Consider the following 24498-nt stretch of genomic DNA (forward strand, 5'->3'; position numbering starts at 1 on the left):
AAATCATCAATATCATGTAACTTAATTCTTTCTAGGAACAAAGGCACTTATATGACAGATGGTTACTGTTGCAAAGAGTTTAATCTACTGGAATCTTTTTAAAATGAGATATAATTGACATAACATTATATTAGTTCTAAGTGTGCTTTATAATGATTTGATATTTGTTTATATTGTAAAATGTAACAAATATATAATTATAAAATATTCTTCCATTCCAAGAAATTGGTATATCTTTCCATCTGTTTGTGTCTTCTTTGATTTATTTCATCAGCATCTTACAGTTTTTGGAGTACAGTTCTTTTGCCTTCTTCAGTTCAGTACAGTTTAGTTGCTCAGTCATGTCCAACTCTTTGCGACCCCATGGACTACAGCACACCAGGCATCCCTGTCCGTCACCAACTCCTGGAATCTACTCAAACTCATGTCCATTGAGTCAGTGATGCCATCCAACCATCTCATCCTCTGTCATCCCCTTCTCCTCCTGCCTTCAATCTTTCCTAGCATCAGGGTCTTTTCAAATGAGTCAGTTCTTCACATCAAGTGGCCAAAGTATTGGAGTTTCAGCTTCAGCATCAGTCCTTCCAATGAACACCCAGGACTGATTTTCTTTAGGATGGACTGGTTGGATGTCCTTGCAGTCCAAGGAACTCTCAAGAGTCTTCTCCAATATCACAGTTCAAAAGCATCAGTTCTTCAGCACTCAGCTTTCTTTATAGTCTAACTCTCACATCCATACAAGACTACTGGAAAAACCAAAGCTTTGACTAGACGGACCTTTGTTGATAAAGTAATGTCTGTGCTTTTTAACATGCTGTCTAGGTTGATCATGGCTTTTCTTTCAAGGAACAAGCATCTTTAATTTCATGGCTGCATCTGCAGTAATTTTGGAGCCCAAGAAAATAAATTCTGTCACTGTTTCCCCATCTATTTGCCATGAAGTGATGGGACCAGATTCCATGATCTTAGTTTTTTGAATGTTGAGTTTTAAGCCAACTTTTTCCACTCTCCTCTTTCACTTTTATCAAGAGGTTCATTAGTTCTTCTTCACTTTCTGCCATAAGGGTGGTGTCATCTGCATATCTGAGATTATTGATAGTTCTCCTGGCAATCATGATTCCAGCTTGTGTTTCATCCAGCCCAGCGTTTCTCATGATGTATTCTGCATAGAAGTTAAATAAGCAGGGTGACAATATACAGCTTTGACGTACTCCTTTTCCTATTTGGAACCAGTCTGTTGTTCCATGTCCAGTTCTAACTGTTGCTTCCTGACCTGCATACAAGTTTCTCAAGAGGCAGGTTAGGTGGTCTGGTATTCCCATCTCTTTCAGAATTTTCCAGTTTTTTGTGATCCACACAGTCAAAGGCTTTGGCATAGTCAATAAAGCAGAAATAGATGTTTTTCTGGAGCTCTCATGCTTTTTCCATGATCCAGCAGATGTTGGCAATTGATGTCTGCCTTTTCTAAAACCAGCTTGAACATCTGAAAGTTCACAGTTCACGTACTGTTGAAGCCTGGCTTGGAGAATTTTGAGCATTACTTTGCTAGCATGTGAGATGAGTGCAATTGTGCGGTAGTTTGAGCATTCTTTGGCATTGCTTTTATCCACCATCAAAACACAGGCATCTAAGTGACAAAAACCACCATACATTTGAATATTTTAATCAAATAACACTGACTATAGCGATGACAGAAAGTGTTTTTTAAAGGAAAATTAATCATGTAAAATAAGAAAACCAGGTTGGAAGTCTTAGGTTAAAATTATAATGCAAGTATGTGTTGGCTGTTTGATCTTGGGTTTAAGCCACTGAATACCTACTTTGTGCTGGCCACCATGATGGGCACTGGGAGTGCAAAAATGAAAAAGACACAATCTCTTCTCTGGAAAATTTTACTTACTTTTGAATCACCAAAAATATTAGAGAAATAACTTCCTCCACTTACTAGCATTGATGGATTAGGGTATGTGTACTTTCACTTAAGAATTTCACAATATTGAGTCATTTTATGACAAAATCACTCTGGTCTCATATGCTTTTGAAAAACACAGTTTATTTAAGAATATGAACAATGTAATGGATATATTTGGTTACTTAATAGTAATCATTTTAAGTATATTATACAGATACACATCATCAACATTTAGTGTTTTTCAGAGGGAATGATATAGATTCTGTTTTTATTGTTGTTTTTATAGTTAAATTATTGACAAAGTAATGAAACAAAGATATATTGTTCTATAAGTTTTTGCCCTCATATAGTAATTCACAGCCTCTTTTATGTTGCACCAGCAGTTATAGTCAATATATCTCAACAACTTAAAAAGCCTACACTTTCAGAAAAAGTCTTATTTTGTAAGTATTTTGTCATTATGTTTATCATTTATTGTCAGTATTACACCTATGAAAAATTACAGTAGAAATTGCAAAGGTTTTAAAATAAGCAAAAACTAGTAGTTGAGAAATGTTATTATATGATTGACTATAAACTTTAGTACCTTAGTAACAATAAAACACAAAGATGTTTAATGAAAAATATTGCCACCAATAGGTTTATGTAAAATTCTACAGCATCAGGTAGAAAAAGCAGAGTAAACATATTGGCATGAGAGATCAGGTGATGTAGAAGTGAGGTCAGGGAGTACAAAAGGACACAGTTGGTCAAAAGAAAAGAGGAAGGAACAAGTCACACATTCCATAGTAAGCAGGGTCATTGGAAAATCAGACAATAAAAGGAATTGTGCATGTGAGAAGAAAGGATTAGAAAAAATTTTGTTTAAGGTGATGAATATATCAAAAGTCATGGGTTCCTGAAAGTCAGGGTCAGAAGGACATATGAGGGATAGCCAGTTATTGAAATTGTAATATTAATCCTGTGTCCCATGTAAGCTCTAGTAGGCTGAGGACTCCTGGCCCTTCCATAGCACTTGCAGTCCATGGTACTTGGATGCCTGAACATATGTTGTGGCTCAATGCTTCAAAAAAAAATTCTAGTTTGTTAGATATTCCTAATAATTTCAGTTTTATGTCTGAAATAAAATTTATTTTACTTTCTAATGTAAGAATGCCTTACTTAAAGTTAATGCAATCTATAAAAATTGGAATTTTAAAAATGAGAGATGAAATTATTCACTTTTAAATACTAGATTTAATTTTCTTAATTTTAAAATTATTCTTGCCTTTTCACATATTCATATTACCTGCTTAGCCATTTAGGCATCTGAAATTTTGAGTATTTATAAACAATCTTGATGTTTTACTCTGGTTGTGAAATGGTCAATCTGTATAGCTTCGAGTTGTCTTTTTATTAGTGCCTCTGTCTCTTTATATCTCATCTTTTTTGCAGTGGTAGCTATTTGGGCTACTCAACCCAAGATCTGCAGCTTTCCATCACATTAAGTTTGAGAGCTTAAACGTGATATTCTGTGAATTTGAATCCTCAGGGTGTTCCCCTCTTTTAATTAGAGCTAGTTGGTTATCCTTTACTCCTAGAAACACTCCAGGACTGCTCTTACATTCAAATGAAACACACTGGGAGGACATCTCATGAAGGACAAAGAAGGTTTGTTCTGGCAACTGGTTTTCACATTTTTGTAGCTGAGGAAAACAAGAGAGAAAGTAACCAATATGTGAGTGGGAAGTTCAGAGTCAACTTTACATCCCTGTGTTGAAAACTAAAACAGAATAATTATTCATAACTTGATATTTCTAGCAAGCCTGCTTACTGGATAGGGGATAGGAAGTGGGGAGGAAGTGAGCAGAGGGCCCAAGTAGGGGAATTTGATTTGATTCACTGATAGTATATTTTGAGAGACATAATGGCTTAGAATAAGTGGATCTTCATGCAGTAGTTCTGGATTCATACTTCTCTTTTTGCTATGTGGTATCTCTGAGAACTAGACACTTTGCTTTATGTTTCAAGTCTCAAGTTTTTATTGCAGCCAGTTTTCTAGTTCAACCCCTAACTTACCCATAGATATGTGAGTGATATAAATGAGTATTATTTTAAGTTATCAAGTGGTTCGTTACACAGTGTATCTGACCAATACAATGACTTCGTAAGAGAGAATTACTGTGAGAATTAAATAAGACAGTACTTAACCTTTAGCACACAACTTGGTATATATAATAAAGCTCATTAGGAGTCAGCTTGTATTGTTGAGTAATTATATATGCCAAACACTGTTATATAAACTTAGAAATGTTTTGTTAAGGGAGATGCATCCAGAGTTTACATTAGTACCTTGCATGGCTATACTGCTGTTGTTGTTCAGTCACCAAGTCGTGTCCAACTCTGTGATTTAATGAACTGCAGCACGCCAGGCTTCCCTGTCCTTCACTATCTCCCTGAGTTTGCTCAGACTCATGTCCATTGAGTCAGTGATGCCATCCATTTTACCCTCTGTTGTCCCCTTCTTCTCCTGCCCTCTATCTTTTCTGGCATTAAGGTCTTTCCCAGGGTATCGGCTCTTCAAATCAGATGACCAAAGTATTAGAGCTTCAGCTTCAGCATCAATTCTTCTAATGAATATTCAGAGTTGATATCCTTTAGGATTGACTGATTTGATCACCTTGTTGTCCAAGGAACTCTCAAGAGTCTTCTCCAGCACCACAGTTCGAAAGCATCAATTCTTTTGTGTTCAGCCTTCTTTATGGTCCAACTCTCCCATCTGTACATGACTAATGGAAAGGCCTTAGCTTTGGCTATATGGACCTTTGTAGGCAAAGTGATGTTTCTTTTTTTTAACAGACTGTCTGGGTTTGTCATAGCTTTTCTTCCAAGGTACAAGTGTCATTTAATTTCATAGCTGCAATCACCATCTACAGTGATTTTGGAGCCCAAGAAGATAAGTCTGTCACTGTTTTCATTTTATTCCCATCAATTTGCCATGAAGTCATGGGACCAATACCATGATCTTAGTTTTTTGAATGTTGAGTTTTAAGCCAGCTTTTTCACTCTTCTCTTTAACCTTCCTCAAGAGGCTGTTTAGTTCCTCTTTGCTTTCTGCCATTAGGGTGGTTGTCATCTGCATGTCTGAGGTTATTGATATTTCTCCTGGCAATCTTGATTCCATCCTGTGCTTCATTCAGCCCAGCATTTCACATGATGTACTCTGCATATAAGTTAAATAAGCAGGGTGACAATATAGAGCCTTGATGTACTTCTTTCCTTAGTTTGAACCAGTCCATTGTTCCATGGCTGGTTCTAACTGTTGCTTCTTGACCTGCATACAGGTTTCTCAGGAGGCAGGTCAGGTGGTCTGGTATTCCCATCTCTTTAAGAATACTCCACAGTTTGTTATGATCCACAGAGTCAAAGGCTTTAGCCTAGTCAATGAGGGCAAAAGATGATGTTTTCCTGGCATCCCCTTGCTTTTTATATGATCCAACAGATGTTGGCAATTTGATCTCTGGTTCCTCTGCCTTTTCTAAATCCAGCTTGTACATCTTCAAGTTCTCAGTTCACATATTGTTGAGCATTACCTTGCTGGCATGTGAAACAAGCACAATTGTGCAATAGTTTGAACATTCTTTGGCAGGGCCCTTCTTTGGGATTGGAATGAAAACTGACCTTTTCCAGTCCTATGGCCACTTTTTGAGTTTTCCAAATTTGCTGGCATATTGAGTGCAGCACTTTCACAGCATCATCTTTTAGGATTTTAAATAGCTCTGCTGGAATCCTATCACCTCCACTGGCTTTGTTTGTAGTGATGCTTCCTAAGGCCTGCTTGACTTCATACTCCAGGATGTCTGGCTGTAGGTGAGTAATCACGCCATTGTGGTTATCTGGGTCGTTAAGATCTTTTTTTTGTACAATTCTTCTATGTATTCTTGCTGCCTCTTCTTAGTATCTTCTGCTTCTGTTAGGCCCATACCTTTTCTGTCTTTTATTGTGTCCATCTTTGCATGAAATGTTCCCTTGGTATCTCTAATTTTCTTGAAGAGATCTCTAGTCTTTTCCATTCTATTGTTTTCCTCTATTTCTTTTCATTGTTCACTTATCATGACCAACATAACAGTTCTATTTACTAACTGAGGAAGACAGGGAAGTGAATCCTGTGATTAGAATGTAGGTTGTTATGCTATCTCTATATCTTGGCATATGGAAATGTTTATGAACCCACCCCTTTAGCAGTTTCAGACTATAAAATGACTTTTCAGTTGCCCAAGATAATGATATTTTACAAGGAAATACTGCCTGGAAGAAAACAGCAGTTCCTACAGCCAAATAGAAAGGATTTTATATCATTCTATTCAGCAGTGCTTCTCAAACTTTAATGAATCTATGTACCTATGAGTACCTATGTACCCAGGAGTACCTATGAGTCTCCTGGAGATTTGTTAAAATGCTTATTTTGATTCAGTTGTGAGGGAGTCTGAAAGTCTACATTTCTAACAAGCTCCCAGGTAATGCTGCACTGCTGGCAGAGACCAGACTTTCAGTAGGAAGGCTACACATGCCAATTTTACTCCCTTCCCTATTTCAGAAGCAAGGTATTAATTGTAACTGATTTTGTTTTATTTACAATATTACAAACAAAACTTCTTCGAAGTACCGCCAACCCCCAAATCTGCACAGATGAGTAGAGTCAATCATGACAATTAGGTGCATGTTTCTGTTACCTCCACAGAGTGCTCCTTACTGTTGGCATGCAGCAAGAAGTCTTTGTCTTTTGTGGGGCTCAGGTTTACCATTAACTTCCGATGACTGCCACCACCATCTTGCAATTAAAACACACAAATTATAAAGTTAAGAATTGTAACTCATTTTAATTTAAATGAATTTAACACCCAGGAAAAGAGACCAAGATGTAAAATGACTATTTCTTTCACCAACACATCTATTAGAAATATTTGTACCCAGATAAAACTAAAGAGTCATTGGACAGTAAGGTGTAATTCTAAGGCCCTTTAGGAGAGAAGTTAGTTTTCTTATATGCTTTCTAATAGTAGAATTGAGACTCTAATGGGTATTGCTCTCAGTGTCAGCTTCCGTGTCTGCATAGAAAGCCACTGATAGTTGTCTCCCAATATCTAACTCCTCTAGAATATTTCCAAGCCTGCCTTATGTAGCAATATGTCTTAGTTCTGACCAACATGAGGTGAATGGTACAACTTCCAGGTTGTGTTCTTAAAGGAAATAAAACTCATAGTTTGTCTTCCTCTGTCCTTCTGATAAGATATTTCATGGTGGCAAGGAATCTTGAATCATATAGATGCTACAGAGCCACAAAGATGAAAGGAGCTTGGTCCCTGGGCAACATGTTGAACTGCCATTATGCCCTAGCTAAAACAGAAATAAAATTTGTGTAACTTAAGACACTGTTATTCTGAATCTCTGTTAAATGCAGCCAGTTTGTCCTAATTATTAAACTGCAAAATGGATGAGATGGAATAAGTCCTTTTAAAATCTAAAATCCAATATTTTTTACCATGAACTGGGTAGGAGAGAACCTTCTGAGACACCTTCCTTTCCCATGGAACATGTTTGGATTTGTCTTTACCAAATTTAAGAATTCTAGCCCCAGAGCTACCCAGCTTCCCAAATTACCTGTTTCACTTGAGGGGAATTGGGAATCATAGTAACGGAGTAACACCTTGTCTGAAAGAGAATGCATAAAATCCCTTTAGTGAGATATAATTTTATCAAATGATTTCGGTTTCAACATATATAACATCAGAAAACATCCTCTTATTATGTGTCAATAAAAGCAAAACTTTTGTGGCTTTGAGAAAGGTCTTAAAAATGTATAAATATGCTCTGAGGATTTCTCCAACAATGTTGGTATTAAAATATTTAAAATGTTGTTCATAGCATTGGTATACTCTTTTGCTAAAATTACACTCTATTCTATGCTATGCTATGCTAAGTCACTTCAGTCGTGTCCGACTCTGTGTGACCCCATAGACGGCAGCCCACCAGGCTCCCCCATCCCTGGGATTCTCCAGGCAAGAATACTGGAGTGGGTTGACATTTCCTTCTTCAGTGCATGAAAGTGAAAAGTGAAAGTGAAGTCGCTCAGTCGTGTCCGACTCTTCGCGACCCCATGGACTGCAGCCCACCAGGCTCCTCCTTCCATGGGATTTTCCTGGCAAGAGTACTGGAATGGGGTGCCATTGCCTTCTCTGGAATTACACTCTAGTGGTATTGATAAAACTGGAAAGACCTAGTAGATATTAATAATTTAATGACAGTAAATATGTGTGGTACTTCCTTCCATATTTCACAACAGATGCGACTTCTCAAGATCATCATTCTTCCTTGATGAACCCTGAATAAGCTTCTGAATCCTCCCCAATACAGTGATATTCAAGCATCTATTGCCAGTGCATTGGAGTAAGCACATAGCATGAAATCTATTAGCCATATCTGAGTTAATCTATTGTTTACAGTTTGCTAAGTTTATTAATTTTTACTTTACTAGTCATCATTATATTATTATAGACAAAAGGAAATAGTCTACCTTTCTCTTGGTTGTCTATCAAGTCCTCCACATAGATCTCATAGCTTCCATCCTCCAAAACAAAAGTAATGAACTGATCGTTGTATGTACTCAGGGAAGCAGAATGTTCTGTAACAAGTAAAAATCTTGTCATTAAGAATTTAAAAATTTGTTTCCATGAAAAATCTTTTGGAAATTAAGAAACCTTCTAAATGTGTTGTGATTTTTTTTTGTTTGTTTGTTTGTCTTTGCAATTTGAGTTGTACTTTGTCTATCACCGTTGAATAGATGAAAGTCTCAGGCACAAACTTAACATAGCTCAAAGGTTGAGCTACGTTATGGGATCATAAGATGCTAACCATCTGCATGAAGGAGATCAAAGATGCTAGCCTCCTGTGTGAAGGCCGTGGGAGGCCATATTAGTGTGCTTAAGGGGAGGGTTTGATGGGGAGAAAGAAACCGGAAAAGTGATAGACGTTGCCTGAAGAAAACTCTGCTTCTTAATTTATATGATCTAGGGAACTGTGGACAACAGGGGACTGTATTTTGATAGACATGGATAAGTGAATACCCATCTATAAAGATGGAGTTACTTGGAGACTTTCAACAATCCTGGAGGATGCAAGTGTGAGCCTCATTTTGTCTTCTGGCTAAAAAAACTGCAACACTTAAATCAGTACTCTCAATTTTTTAAATATATCAGCACATGCAAAAAATGATATTTCTGCAGCATGCTGGGGTAAACTGGGTCAGATTTAGAGACTACATATATAGGCCCTAGAGGAAAAAAAATTATATTTTATTTATAGTGTAAAATTATGCTAAAGAAAATAATATATAAAACATTAAGAACTTTAAATATTGAATTTATTCACATGTGTGTGATATAATTTAAAACAATCAACAATTATTTAAAATTTTTGAGTTGAAATTGTATTTGAAAATATAATAGCTCTTCCTTTTCTTTCATTGTCAAAATGTTGAAATTTGGAGAGATAATGTGTTTTTTTCCCCCCCCAAAAAGGATAATATATTTTTCTCAGGAATTATGTAGATGAAATTCCAATCCATAGCAAGCATTTCAAAACAATAGTATAGTTCTGACTATAGAGTGCACAAGTACTGTTACAGCAGATACCCTGTACTACTTTGGATACCACTTAAAAAGGACAGAAGTTTCTGATATACATGAAATTGTAGAGTTGGGGCTGCTTCTTGCACCAGCACTTGCGAGGGTCCCATGTCCTGCCTCTCTTCTCACCCTCACATACCCCTGTGACCAATCTTACCTTTGATACTTGGAAGGCCAGTTGCTGTAGTGTATTTCGGGACCATCGTTTTACCCAAGGTGAAGCCCTGCTCCACAGACTGTTGAAGGTGGTTCAGCTGCTCACAGGCAACTAATGCCAGATGCTCTTTGTACTTCTCAGCTGCAGGACGGGGGTGGGGATAGGAGTGGACTGTCAGTCCTCATTCAGTGCAGACCCCTTCCCATCACCCCTTTGAGGACTTCCAGTCAAGGCTGCTTGCTCACAGTGATGACTGGCTTTGGTCATGCTATGGTCTGAAGGGATCAATACTTTCTACATACTTTTATCCCAATAGGACACACTCATTGGAGTCCAGGCATTAAATGAAAGAAAAAACATTTAAAAATATTATAAAATATATTTATAATTTTGTATCCTCTATTTTTACTTAACATGATATAACCATTTCTTCCACACTATTAAAAACTTTATATGCCCTTCTGAAAATGACTTAAAAATAGTTTTTCATCCTTACTCTTTTCCAGAAGGAATTTGGGTGAGGAAAGAAATTACGTATCTTTATGTGATAAGTGAAGGCAAATCAACGCCCATCATTATGTTGAAAAATTATCAGGAAATGCATAGTTTCTCCTTACCTGTTGATGAATGCCTTTTGGTGGTTTCTTTCCTAAAGTAACAGACCTTTTTTTCTATTTTAAGGCCAGAGCGTAGCTGCATATAGTACATCTGACAAACTTCTTCAGCCTTCTGTTGGGATTCTAAGTAATTGAAAAAATCGTGATACCATTTCATTCCATCCTTCTTTATCCTTTTACAAACCCTGAGTGTAGCAGATCAAGAAAGCAACCACAGTCCACAGTATCTTATCACAAACCTTGGGGCCAGTTGTTTTTCAAAATTCAGTTTTTTTAGATTTTAAGATTGTCGTGTAGAATACATATTGTCTATAACTAGCACACCCAGCAGGGACTAGGGGAGCACACCCAGCAGGGACTAGGGGAGCACCTCATAATAAAAAATTAATGACTTTATAGTGAGCACAGGAAAATATACATTAAGTGAAATAAATAAAGACATCATGTTGGTTTAGGTCAGGATTTAACTGTTAATGCTGCTGCTGCTGCTAAGTCGCTTCAGTCGTGTCCGACTCTGTGCGACCCCGTGGTCGGCAGCCCACAAGGCTCCCCCATCCCTGGGATTCTCCAGGCAAGAACTGGAAATGAATTCAGGCCATATTTTGCTATCAAATGAGTTATGAAAAGTTTTAGGTCTTTAGAAAAAATTTTGGTTTAAAAACTGACATAAGAGTGTGTGGCTCTACATCCAACATATATCAATCTTTGCCTAGCTGGCAGGGAGCTCTTTGGTTATATGAAATCTATAATCCTTTCTACTTATCTAGAATCTATTTTTAATAATTTTAGAGAGATGACTATAGTCTGTAAAGGTTATTAAGAATAGCTGACCCGTCTAGTCAAGGCTATGGTTTTTCCAGTGGTCATGTATGGATGTGAGAGTTGGACTGTGAAGAAAGCTGAGCACTGACGAATTGATGCTTTTGAACTGTGGTGTTGGAGAAAACTCTCAAGAGTCCTTTGGACTGCAAGGAGATCCAACTAGTCCATTCCAAAGGACATCAGTCCTGGGTGTTCTTTGGAAGGAATGATGCTAAAGCTGAAACTCCAATACTTTGGCCACTTCATGTGAAGAGTTGACTCATTGGAAAAGACTCTGGTGCTGGGAGGGATTGGGGGCAGGAGGAGAAGGGGATGACAGAGGATGAGATGGCTGGATGGCATCACCGACTGGACGGACATGAGTTTGAGTGAACTCCGGGAGTTGGTGATGGACAGGGAGGCCTGGCATGCTGCAATTCATGGGGTCACAAAGAGTCGGACACAACTGAGTGACTGAACTGAACTGAACTGAACTGACCCAGGTCAGGGAGCTTTTTGACTATGTTTTCTTCTAGGAGTTTCATGGTTTCAGGTCTTACATTTAAGTCTTTAATTCACTGTGAGTTAATTTTTGTGAGTGGTGTAGATGGGGATTGTTTCATGCTTTTACATGTTATAATCCAGTTTTCCCAGCACCATTTATTGAAGAGACTATTTTTATTCCATTGAGTATTCTTGGCTTCCTTGTCAAATATTAGTGTGTCTACAGTGGGCCAAGCACTGTGCATAATTTTCATTTAAACCTTCACAAATAATATTACAAGGTAGGTATTATTCATTTCATTTTACAAATGATGATTTGAAGTTCTTAGCAGTCATGATATTTGCCAAAGTTCTGATGAGAAGTTGTGACTCAAGTGTGTCTAATATCAAAGCTATACCTCCATCTACTCCATCTAAGAAAATGCTATATTGCAATTTTAGAGACTAACAAAACACAAACTGAAATTAAATCAGTTGAAGTAAAAAAAATCAGTTATTCATTAATTCTTATTTAATTTATCCAAATAAAAATTAAAATTTCAAATAAAAATTAAACTTGCCACTTGAAAATCATTTTTAAAAAAGCCTTTAAAAGTCAAATAGAAAAGAAAGTGATAACACCTAGGTGATAAGATCTCGATTTTCAAAATTATAGCCAATGGGTGGTTCCGGTTCCACCGCGGAGACACGTGAAGGTCGGTGAGTTGGTGTGGAGTTCGTCTCCGCACGTGTGACCGCGGTGGGATGGATTCCTCCTCGTCTTGCTCCGCGGCGGGTTTGGGCTCGGTAGACCCGCAGCTGCTTTCGACCTTTCATTGAGGTGGAGACACAGAAGCAGCGCTTCTAGCAGCTGGTGCACCAGATGACGGAACTTTGTTGGGGAAAGTGCATGGACAAGCCTGGGCCAAAGTTGGACAGTCGGGCTGAGGCCTGTTTTTGAACTGCGTTGAGCGCTTCATTGACACAAGCCAATTCACCTTGAATCGACTGGAACAGACGCAGAAATCCAAGCCAGTCTTCTCAGAAAGCCTTTCTGACTGACCTGAGCATTACCTCTTTGGAAAAGGAAGGTAGTTCAAGAGATGAAGAGCAGTTGATGGGGTAGTTGAAGAAAAGGCTATGGGGGAGTTGGCCCCCACCTTTGTCACTCTTGGGACATCCTGTCATCTGAGAATGAACAAAGACCAATTTTTGATGTGGGGGATTTGAGGGTCAGATGTATTTGGGGTTGTGTTTTTATAATGCTAATCTTGTGAAACAATTGACAGATGAATGAAAAACTCTACTAGATGCATATTACTGTTTGTGGGATGATGCTTTTCTTGTAGTCCCATTAACTGCTTCCTATAATTTTAATGGTGGAATTGCTCTATAATTTGATACTGGGACCGGATAGGTAATAATCTGTTATTTGTGTGGATTCATTTCAGATTTTGGGGGAGATCAGTATACATCTTTGTGTCTCTCAGAAATGGCAGCAGTAGGGGAAGAGTAATTTGGTACTCAACTGTAGGCCTCCTTATCCAGTGTTTAATTATCAGTGCTGGAAAAAATATATTTCAACTTTCTAGATTCTCTGTCTCCCTTATACCATGATTCACTTAAATATCTATATGACATATGATCTCGAGCTAGTACAGGTTGCCTGAGAGTCTAGAGGCCTTTAGTTAAAGGAATCTAGCCAGTGAAAGTAATTTTCATACTAAACTGCAACAAGGAAGAAGTTAACTTACCCTGTGTATCAGGGTTCAAAAAATTTTAATGATGTGCCTCAATGAAAAAAATTAAGATTTGGGCCAGTCAGAAACTAACAGCAGTATCAGGTCAAGGTGCATGCCTAATGTAAATCAGTGTAGTTTCCACTTACTGCATCTTTTAATGACTGAAATAAATGCTACAAGATTCAAAAAAAAAATTATAGCCAATGAATTATCAAGAAATTTATACAATATAGCCAAATTCAATAATTGACAGTAATTCAGAAAATGAAAATAATTACTTGTGATTTTCAGATATATCCTATGATCTTTTTTTAAATTCTGTAGATTTGCCTTCCTAATATGATTATCAAAATTAAGTGGAATAAACTTTTGTTAGTTACTGGTTTGACTTTTCTATATCTTGCCTCCAATTCGGATGAACATCTACCTTTAGGTGTCTTCAACTGTTTGAACAGGGTAAGGCCATTTAATCGTACTCATTTGCCCTGGAAATTCCTAATATTCCTTTATAACTTTAGATATGTCAACTGTGGTATTTTACCTGTATTTAAGGCAAAGATAATTTACAAAGCTGTGCCAGAGTCAACCCTGAACTTGGCCTTCTGACAATAATTTAATACAATATGTTATAAATTGTATGTTTTGTGCTGATCTTAGCCTGTTAATAATAACCAATGTTGGATTTGGACTGGCCCTTAATGTTCTTATTATGATTGCAAAATGCCCTTCAGCAATAACCATCAGGAAATTGAAGAAATAAAGGTTAATTATTTGTTGTTGTTGTTTAGTCACTCAGTTGTGTCCGACTCTTTGTAACCCCATGGACTGCAGCACACCAGGCTTCCCTGTCCTTCACCATCTCCCAGAGTTTGTTCAAACTCAAGTCCATTGAGTCAGTGATGCCATTCAACCATCTCATCCTCTGTCATCCCCTTTTCTTCCTGCCTACAATCTTCCCCAGCATCAGGGCCTTTTTCAATGAGTCAGTTCTTCACATCAGGTGGCCAAAATCTTGGAGTTTCAGCTTCAGCATCAGTTCTTCCAATGAATATTCAGGGTTGATTTCCTTTAGGATTGACTGGTTTGATCTTCTTGCAGTCCAAGGGACTCTTAAGAGTCTCCTCCAACGTCACAGTTTAAAAGCATCAATTCTTTGGCACTCAGCCTTCCTTATGGTCTAATTCTCACATCCATACATGACTATTGGAAAACCCATAGCTCTGACTATAATTATAGGATTTGGAAATTACACTGCATATCTGGGACCACACAGAGAGGTCACAGGTAGAGAGAGTGCATGGGCCTGAGGTTCTGCTTTTTATTGGGATTGAGTGTGTGATCCTAGGATAGTGAGAGCTCACTGTTTATTGGTGAATTTAAAATATACAAGCAGGAATTTAAAGCATGGGAAGAGTAGGAAAAAAAAAAAAAAGCAAGTAGTCCAAACTGTCAGTTATGGAAATCAACCAAGATCTTCTGATCTTTATCTAGTTTTGTGACTGGCTGTGTATATTTGGGCTTCTCTGGTAGCTCAGTTGGTAAAGAATCTGACTGCAATGCAGGAGACCCCGGTTTGATTCCTGGGTCAGAAAGATCCACTGGGGAAGGAATAGGCTACCCACACCAGTATTCTTGGGCTTCCCTTATGGCTCAGCTGATAAAGAATCTGCCTGCAATGTGGGAGACCTGGGTTCGATCACTGGGTTGGGAAGATCCAACAGAGAAGGGAAAGGCTACCCACTCCAGTATTCTGGCCTGGAAAATTCCATGGACTATATGTGTGTTTATTTGAGATGATCGTTTTTGAAGTAGGTGCCTCAGCAATCAAAGCTTAAGTCAGGCACTTGCATTACAAAATAGAAAAGCAAAATCCAACTGTCATGGCTTACACTATATTGTATCACATTGTCTTTTCTGAGTTAAAAGGCATAAGATGATACTCTAAACATGTTCATTCCTTATAAGCTTATCTTAATGAGTAGTGTCCCATAGGGCCATGCCAGGTATGTCCAATATTGGAAGTGGACTCTGTGGGGAGTAGGATATGGGTCTTGGGCAGTTAGAAGTGAAGGTCATAGTACTGAGGAAATATTGTGGATGTGAAAGAGGATTAGGGGCTGAAGATAGTAGTGTAGCAAGTAGCATCTAGTAAGACAAAATCTGGATATAATTCCTTGGGAGCTGACTGTGTTTGAAGTAATACTTTCAGTTCAGTTCAGTCACTCAGTCATGTCTGACTCTTTGCGACCCCATGAATCACAGCACACCAGGCCTCCCTGTCCATCACCAACTCCTGGAGTTCACTCAAACTCATGTCCGTCCAGTCGGTGATGCCATCCAGCCATCTCATCCTCTGTCGTCCCCTTCTCCTCCTGCCCCCAATCCCTCCCAGCATCAAGGTCTTTTCCAATGAGTCAACTCTTCCCATGAGGTGGCCAAAGTATTGGAGTTTCAGCTTCAGCATCATTCCTTCCAAAGAACACCCAGGACTGATCTCCTTTAGGATGGACTGGTTGGATCTCTTTGCAGTCCAAGGGACTCTCAAGAGTCTTCTCCAACACCACAGTTCAAAACCATCAATTCTTCAGCGCTTAGCTTTCTTCACAGTCCAACTTTCACATCCATACATGACCACTGGAAAAACTGTAGCCTTGACTAGACAGACCTTTGTTGGCAAAGTAGTATCTCTGCTTTTCAATATGCTATCTAGGTTGGTCATAACTTTCCTTCCAAGGAATAAGCGTCTTTTAATTTCATGGCTGCAATTGCCATCACCATCAGTGATTTTGGAGCCCAAAACAATAAAGTCTGCCACTGTTTCCACTGTTTCCCCATCTATTTGCCATGAAGTGATGGGACCAGATGCCATGATCTTTGTTTTCTGAATGTTGAGCTTTAAGTCAACTTTTTCACTCTCCTCTTTCATTTTCATCAAGAGGCTTTTTAGTTCCTCTTCACTTTCTGCCATAAGGGTGGTGTCATCTGCATATCTGAGGATTTTGATATTTCTCCCAGCAATCTTGATTCCAGCTTGTGCTTCTTCCAGCCCAGCGTTTCTCATGATGTACTCTGCATAGAAGTTAAATAAGCAGAGTGACAATATACGGCCTTGACATACTCCTTTTCCTATTTGGAACCAGTCTGTTGTTCCATGTCCAGTTCTAACTGTTGCTTCCTGACCTGCATATAGGTTTCTCAAGAGGCAGGTCAGGTGGTCTGGTATTCCCATCTCTTTCAGAATTTTCCACAGTTTATTGTGATCCACACAGTCAAAGGCTTTGGCATAGTCAATAAAGCAGAAATAGATGTTTTTCTGGAGCTCTCTTGCTTTTTCCATGATCCAGCACATGTTGGCAATTTGATCTCTGGTTCCTCTGCCTTTTCTAAAACCAGCTTGAACATCTGGAAGTTCGCATTTCACGTATTGCTGAAGCCTGGCTTGAGCATTACTTTACTAGCATGTGAGATGAGTGCAATTGTGCAGTAGTTTGAACATTCTTTGACATTGCCTTTCTTTGGGACTGGAATGAAAACTGACCTTTGCCAGTCCTGTGGCCACTGCTGAGTTTTCCAAATTTGCTGGCATATTGAGTGCAGCACTTTCACAGCATCATCTTTCAGGATTTGAAATAGCTCAACTGGAATTCCATCACCTCCACTAGCTTTGTTCGTAGTGATGCTTTCTAAGGCCCACTTGACTTCACATTCCAGGATGGGAGAATTTGGAAGAAGGTATACTCTGATGTTTGAAGTAGCTGAAACTGGTATGAGGGTTGTGTTCTTGAGAGGAAAGCATAAAGCTGGCATGGCTATGAGAACTCTGTTGAAGAGAGTGTTCCATTAGGGTCAAAGCCTTTCAGACTTACTGTTGCCATTTCCTATGTCTCCATCCTGCTTGATATCCGAGGGCACTGTCTTTAAAGGCTTTTAAGTAAATTCTCATAACCTATAATTTTATCATAGCAACAGCATGATGAAATCCCTCAGGCATGTCATGGGAATGGGCCCAGAAATTTTTTTTTAATTCTGCTACAGAGAGAGCCAGACCATGGCTGACAGGAACTGCCGAAGTGAGTGACTTCATCTTTCTTTTTTCCCCCAAGCACTAATTTCACCAAAGGTCTCCCCTCACTGTTTACTATCTTTGACCTGTCTGTGATATTTGATCTGGGGACCACATCCTTTCTGAATCCTTCTTCCCTTACTGTTGTATCATCACTCCTCTTGGATTCTTTTTGTTCCCCTCTGATCACTCCATCTCTGTCTCTTTGTTGTTCTTCCTTCTCTGCTTGCTCCTAAAATGTTGGTCTTCCTAAAGGTTTTGTCCTTTGTCTTTCTTCTCAGTTTAGACTTTCAGGGCAATCTTGCTTGCTCCAATGACTTCAATCATCTTTTTATATGTTGATGATTCCCCAAACTGTAAGTAGACCTTTGGTCTCTCTCCCAAGCTTTGTATCTTTTGTTTTTTCTGCACAGAAATTTTGATGCCATGGGGCATTTTGACTTAAGTTCCCAAGAAAGGCAATGCCAAAGAATGCTCAAACTACTACACAATTGCACTCATCTCACACGCTAGTAAAGTAATGCTCAAAATTCTCCAAGCCAGGCTTCAGCAATACATGAACCGTGAACTTCCAGATGTTCAAGCTGGTTTTAGAAAAGGCAGAGGAACCAGAGACCAAATTGCCAACATCTGCTGGATCATGGAAAAAGCAAGAGAGCTCCAGAAAAACATCTATTTCTGCTTTATTGACTATGCCAAAGCCTTTGACTGTGTGGATCACAATAAACTGTGGAAAATTCTGAAAGAGATGGGAATACCAGACCACCTGACCTGCCTCTTGAGAAACCTATATGCAGGTCAGGAAGCAACAGTTAGAACTGGACATGGAACAACAGACTGGTTCCAAATAGGAAAAGGAGTATGTCAAGGCTGTATATTGTCACCCTGCTTATTTAACTTCTATGCAGAGTACATCATGAGAAACGCTGGGCTGGAAGAAGCACAAGCTGGAATCAAGATTGCTGGGAGAAATATCAAAATCCTCAGATATGCAGATGACACCACCCTTATGGCAGAAAGTAAAGAGGAACTAAAAAGCCTCTTGATGAAAGTGAAAGAGGAGAGTGAAAAAGTTGACTTAAAGCTCAACATTCAGAAAACAAAGATCATGGCATCTGGTCTCATCACTTCATGGCAAATAGATGGGGAAACGGTGGAAACAGTGTCAGACTTTGTTTTTTGGCACACCAAAATCACTGCAGATGGTGACTGCAGCCATGAAATTAAAAGACGCTTACTCCTTGGAAGAAAAGTTATGACCAACCTAGATAGCATATTGAAAAGCAGAGATATTACTTTACCGACAAAGGTCTGTCTAGTCAAGGCTATGGTTTTTCCAGTGGTCATGTATGGATGTGAGAGTTGGACTGTGAAGAAAGCTGAGCACTGAAGAATTGATGGTTTTGAACTGTGGTGTTGGAGAAGACTCTTGAGAGTCCCTTGGACTGCAAGGAGATTCAACCAGTCCATTCTGAAGGAGATCAGCCCTGGGATTTCTTTGGAAGGAATGATGCTGAAGCTGAAACTCCAATACTTTGGCTACCTCATGTGAAGAGTTGACTCATTGGAAAAGACTCTGCTGCTGGGAGGGATTGGGGGCAGGAGGAGAAGGGGACGACAGAGGATGAGATGGCTGGATGGCATCACTGACTCAATGGACATGAGTTTGAGTGAACTCCGGGAGTTGGTGATGGACAGGGAGGCCTGGCGTGTTGTGATTCATGGGGTCACAAAGATTCGGACACGACTGAGCAACTGAACTGAAAGCATCCCTATTTCTATCTATGTAGAACCTCCTGAATTCTAGATATCTTGACCCAGATGACCTACACCTACCCCAAATGCAAATACATTTACAATTAAAAAAAATAAACTTTTTCTTTCTCTACCCCCAATATATTCCTGAAGAATTCCCCATCTTTAAAAATAGTACTGCTCTCTGCCATTATCTGCCCAACTTTAAAATCAGAAAGCTGAGAATTATCCATTTCCCCGCCTATCTCCATTCTTCAATTTATTCAGTTTGTTATTAAGCCTTATTGATTTCATTTTCTGAATGTATCTGAATTTTAGTTTTTCCTTTGCATTCTGTCATCTTAGGTCAGGCCCTCATCATCAGTCCCCTAAGATGAATGCAGTAGACCTCTGACCAGTCTCTGTTTCTTCTCTTTCCTCTTTACTCTATCTTCACTACCACCAACATGATCTATCCAAAGTAAAAATGTCTTATTATTTCCCAATTAAACATTTTCAGTCATTCCCTGCTATCCACAGGATAAAGTTAAAGCTCCTTCACTGTAACAGAAGATTATCTTATAGACAAATCCAAACTAAAGGGGGAGGTCCCTACTCTGTTCTGCCTCCAGCTATTGCCATGTAGGGATATGTGGGCCCAGTTGTTGCTAGATCTTCAAATTTCTCCTGAGAAGCTGTAATTCAGATTTTTATGCAAAATCTCCCAATTTTTATATGTTACCTCAATTGAAAAACAACAGTAACACTGTTCAGGCCAACTAAAATACTTCTGTTGGATGGATATGGGCCAAGGCTTCCTTATTGTGACTTCTGAATAGATCCATAACGACACTGGATTGTCAGGGCAGGGAAAGGATTAATGGGTATGAGGGAGAGGAGATAGTAGGGGAGAATGGGCTAACTCTAAGGAGTAGCTTCCTGGAAAGGAGATACATTTGGGGAGAGGCTTTCCTCTAGTTTCCTTCAGAACTCCTGAAGTTCTGTACTGTGTTGGCACTAGAGGTGAAATGCTCTGGTGCTGACCAGAACTCATGTGGGATCTGACTGTATGGATACTGGTAGAGGTTAAGTACTGAGTTTTGTGGCTTTTCCACTGTGTAAGATCCTGCTAGCCCAGGGGAGGAGAAGGTATTAAAATGGACTTTGTTGCTTGGGTACTCAGGGCAGTTTATTTACAAAAATAAGGTGTGACATTTCTTGCACCTTCAGTTTTGAGAAGCAGTTCATATCTGTCAGATACCACACATTTATCTGTTGAAATTTTAGCCAAGAGTGTTTAAATAATGACAATTTTAGTATTAAACTGAACCAGTTATTATTGGAAGGGAAAAATCTGCTAAGGAATGATAAAAATAGTGTAATGTGACTTGGGGATAATCTTAATCATTGTTTCTCTAAATGGCATAAATAAGCTGTTGGGTCCATTGCACCCTTAAAGGATGGGTTACGTTTTCATTTTCTATTAATGCCAGTGACTCTGGTGTATATTCCCAGCCTGCTGCCTCATATCAGCATCTATAGAGAGCCCACATCTTCTAGGGTACAAAGAAAATGCATTCTTTATTAAGAGGGAATTTGGGGGCACAGAGTCACTTCTAATGAGTCACTGTTCCTGAAAGGAGCATTTTGACTCAGACATAAATAAAACAACTAACTTAGCTGTGATTTCCTGGCGATTCAGAAACCACAGCAGATTGGTCTTCCTACTTATAAGAGAGGAGCATTAATGGGCCAGAGCCTCAGGGAAGACAGAAATGATATTCTGTCTGACATTGTTTTCTCTTCTAGCCTTACATGTTCAGGGAAATGAAGAGGAGCACAAAAGACAAAGATATGGAGTCCCACTACCATTTTTCATTCTCTTTTTTCTCTCAGTACACCAGAGCTCTGTTAATTCTCTTGTGTTACTGCTCTCAAATGAAAAACATGAGTGTAAATTTGCATAATTCTTTCCTAGGATAGATAATTTTAAGAATCAAAGATGTTAATAATTCTTTCATCTTGAAGATATGGCTACTTTTTGATTTTATCTGCCCTTCGACTTATTTCAGACACTTTGAGTTTGCCACTAGATAAACTTGAGCATCATTTGGTCAGTTCTGCTTTATTTGGTGCCTGGATTATTCAAATACCTTCACTTGTTATTCTCTCCCTTATCTGAAGTCAAGAACAAAAACTTGATATACCAAAGGTCTTAAAAAATGTTTGTTGAATAAAAGTCAGTCAGTTTAAATTTTTGTTAGGTGATCTGGGAAAAGTTTTGGGATTCAGTGGCAGTAGGTTTGGGTAGAGAAGGAATTGATATGACAGGCTGTAATTATATTTATCACTATTAGCAAGTTTAAATCACCTAAGCCACTCCTGTTCTGTGATATATCAAATAAACAAAAGTTGGCCCTTTATAGTCTGATTTTACAACCAAAGCCTTCTCTATTATACACTTATGAGCCATCTTAGTAGTTTTTAATAAGTTTGCATGTATAAACATTGGAATAATAAAGATTTGGTAACAGATAAACAATAGTGTGTAAAACAATCAGAAAGACTTAAGTCCTTACTTCTCAACTTGGGAGATTTTACCAAGGCTTTGCCTGCTGAGCATTTCATCTTTGCTGGAGAAATTTTGGTGGTTGAATACTTCATTTTAGGCTTCATTTTTCAGGCTTCTGTTGAATTAAAGTATAATGTTAGTTCAATTGTCTCAACTTGAAAACAAACAGAAACAACTGTGGCTAACTCAATGTAAAATTGATAACAAAGCTACATAGAAAAATAATTCAGTAAAATTTGAATATAGTATTCTGTATACACACACACACACACACACACACACATACTAGAACTATTGTCAGAGGGTGAAAAGAATTCCAATCTTAAACTTTACTTTGTGGGCTTGTTGTTAGTGGAAATATTGGTTTTGAAATTCTGAGACTTTTTTGCTATACTATGGAATAGAACAATGTATTGGTGTTATAGGATTTTCACTGCAGGGAAAAGGAGATATAAATATAAAATAAAAATAGAAAAGAAAATCCCTCTAGTGCTAAATTTGAATTATCAATATCAATGTGCCTGTATCTTAGTTTCTAACTACCTTTTCCACTGAAGGGAACAAGGATTCTAGATCTGGGTTGGGAAATAATAGAAGTGAATACTGAGTATGTCATTGTGCCAGAAAGCAGTGAATCATTCAAAAACTAGTGAGATTGTGTCAAAAGGACATAGGAGTCCCCTTGAAGGGTCTCCTGTTGCACAAATTTGGCATAGTTTGAGCATCAGAAAAAATGATGGTAATTGACCATAAAGCATTTTATTTAAAAAAAAAAGCTGCAAGTCCATAACATTTCTTAAGAATGAATAAGATTTATTCATTATGGAAGGAATGATAGAATTAGAAAAATCACCATTTGCAGCCCCCAATTTAATATTTGATTCAGGCAAGGATCATCAATGATGCTGTTCCTTAATTATCAAGCTGGGTCATAGTACCATTTTGAAGGAATATGGAGTTGTCCTATAAATTGCCTAGGTCAGGAAGATTCCCTGGAGAAGGGAATGGCTACTCACTCCAGTATTCTTTCATAGAGAATTCCGTGGACAAAGGAGCCTAGTGGGCTACAGTCCGTGGGATCACAGAGTCAGACATGACTGTGTAACTAACGTTTTCACTTTCACTTTCATGTGTTCTTTCAGTAGGGTACTGCAACCAGGCTTCATGGTCAAGGTAAGGCACTGTTGCTGTGGTTTGTGGAGGGAGCAAGATTGCTCCTCCAGTCTTAAACTTTCTCTAATATTACCTGAAGTTCTATAATAGTTAATACTTCTTTTAGTAAGCATTGCTTTCTTTGTGCTAGATTTTAAAGAAATTGAGTCCAAATTATCCCAAGAGTGGTTATTATTTAAATCTCTTATAAACTTCATTAGGACCAGTTCTTCTAGCAGAGTAAAGGAGGAACATTGAGTTCCTGGGTTAGAGGACTCATTGGAAAATAAACTTCCTGCACCTTTACTTTTGTCCCTTGCCAAGTCCCCAGTAGGCTGAAATTCCAAATTTTCTTGTTTAAATGGAACTAGAATCTTACATAAAGCCATTCTATTTACAGCCTGTCTGATGAGCAAAATCCTTCAATGATAGCATAATTGAGATTCCCTATTCTGCCCCTAGAAATGAATGTATCATCCATGGGAGTAAATATTATCCTCAAAGAGCATGAGGGACTCGCATCAATCCTTACCTTCTTCTTCTGATTCTGCCACCTTTATTGATCAAGAACAGTTGAAGATAAGAAGCAGAGAAACTTAGACATCATTTACTGAGCACCCCACCCTCCCAACTCTAGTTGAGTAGGCTAGGACTGAAAGGTTAAGTGCCTCGCCCAGGTTCACAGAAGCAGAACCAGGACTAGAATCTAGTCTCGTGATTTCCATCTTTATGCCAGAGCTTCCTGACCCTGGCTATTCTCTTCTCCCTCCAAATGTAGAAAGAAAGTAAGCAGAAATGAGAATTCAGCTTCAAATGCTCAAGCAATTGTCCAAATTCTTTTAAATAATAAATTTCAGAATATGATATTTAATTTCTAACCATAATGTGGGATAGTGCATTTTGGTAGCTTTATTGTGTTAAATTTTAAATTGTACAGAAAATAGTTCAGATAGTACCCTGCACACAGTAGGTGTTCAGGTAATATTTTACTGATAACATGATGATTACATTGCAGGATTTGTTTTTCTCTTTTATCCAATAATCCTTATGTCCTAGAAAAAAGATCTCTTGGATAGACATTTTTAAAAGTTGTATTTTCAAATAAATCTGGGAAATATTTCAGTCTATATTCCACTTCTTGGAAAGTCAGAATTCATATTAGCATAGTAAAGGTGCTAACATTCCCTCACTGTAGAATTTGGATACTTTTGTTTAACTAATTATTTTCAGTGATTATTTGATCTCGAATAATCTCCTCAACTCACTCTGTTAACATTCCCATGGTTAGTTTGAGAGAACACACTTGGAGGAACTCTGTTCTAAACCAGTATTAGCCTGCGGATTCATGTAAGATAGATAAGAAAATGAAATATAACATTTAAAATGGAGTCACGGACACAGAAAAGGTCAACTGCTTTTTAAGGAGCATGCAATAAGTCAAAAACAGGAAATATTTTCTAATCTTTGTCTGAAAGACAAAACATTTTCTTTAAACAACCTACAAATCTTTTACCTTAAAAAATACAATCACTTAAAAAAATTTTACACTTAAAAATTTACTGTTTATTCTCTTATTTTAAAATCAGAAATATTAGAGTATG

General features: G+C 38.2%; 1 protein-coding gene and 1 pseudogene across 2 annotated transcripts in view; one reads left to right on the plus strand and one right to left on the minus strand.

Annotated features, from left to right (window-relative positions):
• Positions 1–2033: 2033 nt before the first annotated feature.
• Positions 2034–24498, minus strand: part of IL33 (interleukin 33) — a 70436-nt gene continuing 47971 nt past the window's right edge. For both annotated transcript variants that reach the window (XM_086415176.1, XM_086415177.1), the window contains 7 exons: positions 21753–21860; positions 10351–10473; positions 9734–9874; positions 8466–8573; positions 7553–7603; positions 6625–6722; positions 2034–3597 (listed from right to left, as the gene is read on the minus strand). In XM_086415176.1, coding sequence (XP_086271302.1) covers positions 3391–3597; positions 6625–6722; positions 7553–7603; positions 8466–8573; positions 9734–9874; positions 10351–10473; positions 21753–21849 — 825 coding nt within the window. In that variant the 5' untranslated portion in view covers positions 21850–21860 and the 3' untranslated portion in view covers positions 2034–3390. The remainder of the gene's footprint in view (positions 3598–6624; positions 6723–7552; positions 7604–8465; positions 8574–9733; positions 9875–10350; positions 10474–21752; positions 21861–24498) is intronic.
• On the plus strand, positions 12333–12949 carry LOC147366923 (mitochondrial import inner membrane translocase subunit Tim8 A-like; annotated as a pseudogene).

This window comes from Bos grunniens, chromosome 8, assembly GCF_055505025.1.
Source record: "Bos grunniens cultivar Pamir isolate PY7600 chromosome 8, Bosgru_T2T1.0, whole genome shotgun sequence".
In the NCBI taxonomy this organism is placed as follows: Eukaryota; Metazoa; Chordata; class Mammalia; order Artiodactyla; family Bovidae; genus Bos; species Bos grunniens.